The sequence below is a fragment of the Pelecanus crispus genome, chromosome 1 (genome assembly GCF_030463565.1).
Source record: "Pelecanus crispus isolate bPelCri1 chromosome 1, bPelCri1.pri, whole genome shotgun sequence".
Taxonomy (NCBI): domain Eukaryota; kingdom Metazoa; phylum Chordata; class Aves; order Pelecaniformes; family Pelecanidae; genus Pelecanus; species Pelecanus crispus.
In genome coordinates, this window is record NC_134643.1 from 85750716 (window position 1) to 85755265 (window position 4550).

The window sequence follows — 4550 nt, forward strand, 5'->3', positions numbered from 1 at the left end:
CATTTGCTGAAACTGAGGTAGAGACAATACTGATGTAATTCAACAGTCACCTTCTCATGAGTATCTAGTCCAAGAAAGATGGTCCATACTTACGTTCATCCAAACAGTTTGATTAATATCTCTGGATGATTCAACATATTTGTATTGATCAGGAAAGGCTCACAAATTATTTCCATCTGAGAAATGGCTTAAATGTTTTAAATGGTCTTATTTAGTTTGATCTGCTTTTGACAGCAACATTAAGAATAATTAATAAATGATACAATGTGCATGTAGTTAAAACATGATTAAGCTTTATTTCAGGGGTAGAGTTCCTGCTCCTCCCCTTGTTTGATCTGGTTTTGCACACATATTTTTTTAATTCAAATATAAAAGATTGTGACTACTATGTCACAATTGCTATATATCATATTCAGAACCAGACTGTACTCATTGTATTCATTCTATATATTCTGTAGGGCATTTAGGGGACTATACTGAAAATACTGCCAATGTATGCTGTCTTTTGCTTACATGCAGATTGTGTTCCTACACAGCTCCTTTTTTTTTTTTTAAATTTACTAGAAATGGTTGGCACTTTCCAGAAGTGGCACTTCCCAGAAGTTTGGTGTTATTATTTGGTATTAAGACCTTCTCACATGTCTTTGTTTTTCCTGTTGTGAAAACCTCTCTGCCATACCCAGGAAACTTAGGCTGGAGGCAAGCAGAATGAGACAGCATCTGCAGTCTCCCTGCAGGTCACTAGCCTGCAAAGTGGCTTAGCACCTTGATCCTGCTGCCTGCTTATTTGTGCAAACTGTGATACTAGTGATGTGTGTATGTAATAAATGGACACGGAGAATGCCAATGGCCAATTATCTCAAGGAGATGTCAAAAGGAGCCATCAAAATATGCCAAATCTGAAAATATTTGTCATCTTAGTCTCTTTTTTTCCCTTTGTCATTGGACTAAGGAATTTAATCTAATATTCCTAACCCTGCCCAGAAGAATTAGTCTCTGCACATAACTATTCTGTGTTATTTGCCATTCAGTAAAAACTGGCACTAGTGTCCTGGGAGGGCTGGCTGGGCATCCTTGCCCTCGGCAGATGCCTGCATTTTTTCCTCTGGCACTGGATCCAGGTCTGGCACTTTCTGCCCTGCCTTGGCGACTGTGAATCTGCTCATGTGCAGAGCTTCTTCGTAGACTGGAGGAGTGTCTGATGCTGAGAGGGGTGGTGTTCCCTGTGCAGTGTTATGGGAGTGTGCCACCGCTAATATCCTCCTGGCAGCAGGCCCAAACACAGAATGGAGAGCTGAAAGAGAGGAGACAAAAGCTGTTTGCCTCATCCTGAAAGCACCATGTGATTAGCAGATGACAAGTATATCTGCATCACACAGGCTTTTCTCTCCCCACAGCCTGAATGTTTTCCTTTTCCTGCCCCTTCATCCTTCTATAAAAGGGGGGAAGAGGGGGTGAAACTCCATCAGCAACATCCCACAATTACTCCTTCCTCAAATGCCACCGAGGCCCATAGCTGTCCTAATTCCACCCAAACATGTCTCACAGCTGACTTACCATCTGGCTACATTCACTACATGAAGCCTGGTGGGCACCTTAATTTGTACTATATACAGATGCCACCTTCCCTGTCTCCTGCCACAAACTTCCCTCTGCCAGACTTGGGGTGCTGCAATCTGGGCTTTTTACAGTGCAGCCCCTCGCTTCGGGGTGTGCTGAGGTCCCCAGCCTCTGTCGAAGCCAACTCACAGGTAATGGTGCTCTGGAGGGTGCTGTCATGATCAAAAGCAATGACGGTGACCTCATAGGGCTGAGGACCCGATTCCTCCCCTGTGTGATGGCAATGAAAACAGCATCTCACGCAGATGGAAAACAGGCCACACAGGAGCAGCAGCCCACCAATCACCACCACCAGCCTGGAAAGGGAGAGGACACAGAATTAGGACAGAAAGACTTTGTTTGCAGTGTACCTTTTAAAGTCTCTCCCTGCTTGAAGTAGGGCTAACCTCAAAGCTAGACATGGTTATTTGGAGCCTTGTCCAGCAGAGTTTGGACAGTCTCCAGGGATGCAGATCCTGTGACCCCTCCGGGTACCCGTTCCAGTGCTGCACCACCCTAGGGGGAAATATTTTTCCCTTCTGTCTAATCAGAATTTCCTTGGATACAGCTTGGCCAGTTGCCTCAGGTCCTTCTGCTGGGCATCTCTGAGAAGACTCTGGCTCTGTCTTCTCTCTAGATCCACCTTAAGTAGTGGAAAACTGCAATTAGTCTGCTCCCTTAGCCTCCTCCAGGTTGAACAAACCTGGTCCTTTCAGTCCCTCCTCATACATCATGTCCTCTGGACCCCTTACCATTTTATTTGCTCTCCAGTGGTCTTGCTCCACTTTGTCAGCATGTCTTTTGTACTGGGGGACCAAAACTGGACTAGGTGTTCCAGATGTGTCCTCATAAGTGACAAGTGGAGGGGAAAAATCATATCTCAATCTGCTGGCTACACTCCTATTAATGCAGCCTTGTAGAGGTCCAATGACTACCATCCTTTTTAATCTCACCGTGGTGAGAATTGCTAAGGAATCAGACAGAAATTACTAAAAAAAAATGAGCCTTTTAAAAGGCATATTGTGCCATGAACACTTTATTAATATTGTGCATCCAAGTAGGTTAATCATGGAATAAAAAAGGAGGCCTGTGATGGCAAGTCAACATTTGTCCAAGATGATGCCATAGCTAAGGGGTTGCTTTGCTACTGTAGAGCATTAGGGGGTGCCAAAGGAAAGCAGGGGTGGCTACTGAAATTGTCCAGAGATGCAGATATTTAAAGTAAACATATGCCATCTTACCAGATGTACCACAAACGGGCCCACTCTGTACCTGAACAGCTGAGAAGAGGGTACAAGAAATAGTTAGTCACAGACTACCAAATAAATAGGAAGATCTCTACTGTATCCTCTTCCAGCTCCCCTCACACTCCTCACTTACAGTTCAGCTTCTAAATGGCACAATGATAAGAAACTCACTGTGCTTTGTGGAGGAGACAGTTGTTTGACCTCATCAATCTCCTTGTTATCTGAATTTCTCTTCTGTTTCCCTTTCTCTCTTTATTGTTGCCCCAATATTTGTGCCTGCCCAATTCTGTTTGCAAACCTTAGGTATCTGCACGCACATTTGTTTTGTCTTAATTTCTGTTATTCTTACAAATTACATCACCAAGAGTAATATTCACCAAAGCAGTATATTTCAAACCAGTTTTTCAAGGAAAGGTCAATTCCAAATTCATAATCTCAGTCAGTCAAAATTACACCAGAAAGCTCTTGATCATTACAGTTATCCAAATAGGTAGCAGAAACAGTACCACACAATCAGTATGTTGAATAGATAGTTAATACACTTCACATTCAAAGAAATGGAAATTTTATGTGAGTTTTCAATAGCTGCAATTAAAGTAACCTTTTCTGGAAAATGTCATCCACCATGTCATAACACTGATGTCCACTACTGCCTTTGTCCTTCACTGTCTTCTTAAAAGAGTGCAAGATCAACAAATACTCACAGTTCAGTGTTGAGACAGCCTTCCTCACCTCTCACTTGTGGGAACTAGAAGGAGAAAAACAAACAAGACACAGCTAGAGTGAATTAAGTCTTTGCCATATGCAACTTTTATCTCTGTCACCTGGACCATTACTAGTCTGAATCTCCTACGGTAAGGACTTACTATTACCTATCTTCCGTTGTTTCCATCATATATTCCACTGTAGATGTGAAGTTATTGTGATACCAAGTGCATTGTTTCATATCTTAACTTTCCGTAGTCATTAAAATCCTACTTAGCACTGTTCCCAGCACAGACCCTGACTTACCTTCACCCTCACCACAAGTTTCCCATTTCCCCACCACTACATCTGTCATGCTACAGATGTAGATCCTTCTCCATGCTCCAATATTAACAGCCTTTAAACGTCCTGCTTCATATTATATCCACACTGACTTAAATTCTGCTCTGTCCCTCCAGCACTCCTAGTCATTTCATTCCTTTGCCTTGGGTACCCTGACCTCTGTGTTACCATCCCTGGAATAGCAGCAAATATTCTTCTCTTCTGTGCATCTGCCTTTTATATGCCAGTTCTTTCTAATAACAGGGAAATTTCTTGTGACTGTGCTAATGCCCCTCCATCTTTCCAAGCTAACTCCACAACTGAGCACAGACCCCATAAAAAGGAACCTGAGGTGTGACTTACCCATAAGAAACACCCTAAAACAAAGCAGATCATGACTGGGCTGTGCATGCCCATGGGGTGGTTCTGTGGCCTCTTGCTGTCTCAAGCTTTATGTCTTCTTGTCCTTTCTAAGTTTCAGTTCATCCTCACCAGTCCACTAACCAGGAGAAGGAGCAGATTCCTTGTTGTGTGTTGAATCCAATCTCTTCTTCCTGCTCTACCTCTTTCTGTCCTCCTCTGGGTCTATCCTTCTCTGTCCTTCAGGTTTTTGCTTTCTCTCTTTCCCTCTTTGTCACTGGCAATTCCTGTTTGCTTCTCCCTGTCTCCTTTTGTTAT

General features: G+C 43.1%; 1 protein-coding gene across 1 annotated transcript; it reads right to left on the minus strand.

The window, feature by feature from the left end:
* Positions 1-1043: 1043 nt before the first annotated feature.
* On the minus strand, positions 1044-4283 carry TMEM52B (transmembrane protein 52B). Its single transcript, XM_009487172.2, has 5 exons — positions 4236-4283; positions 3551-3594; positions 2841-2879; positions 1750-1916; positions 1044-1294 (listed from the first exon to the last, which is right to left on the minus strand). Exons 1-5 carry the CDS (start codon positions 4281-4283, stop codon positions 1044-1046), a joined length of 549 nt encoding a protein of 182 aa, XP_009485447.2.
* Positions 4284-4550: the final 267 nt, after the last annotated feature.

Coding starts and splice junctions, on each gene's coding strand:
- TMEM52B (XM_009487172.2), bottom strand. CDS start 4,283: ATGCACAGCCCAGTCATGATCTGCTTTGTTTTAGGGTGTTTCTTATGG. Junction 3,595..4,235: donor TTTTAGGGTGTTTCTTATGG/GTAAGTCACACC, acceptor TTCTCCTTCTAG/TTCCCACAAGTGAGAGGTGA. Junction 1,295..1,749: donor CCTCCAGAGCACCATTACCT/GTGAGTTGGCTT, acceptor CCTCTCTTTCAG/CTCTCCATTCTGTGTTTGGG.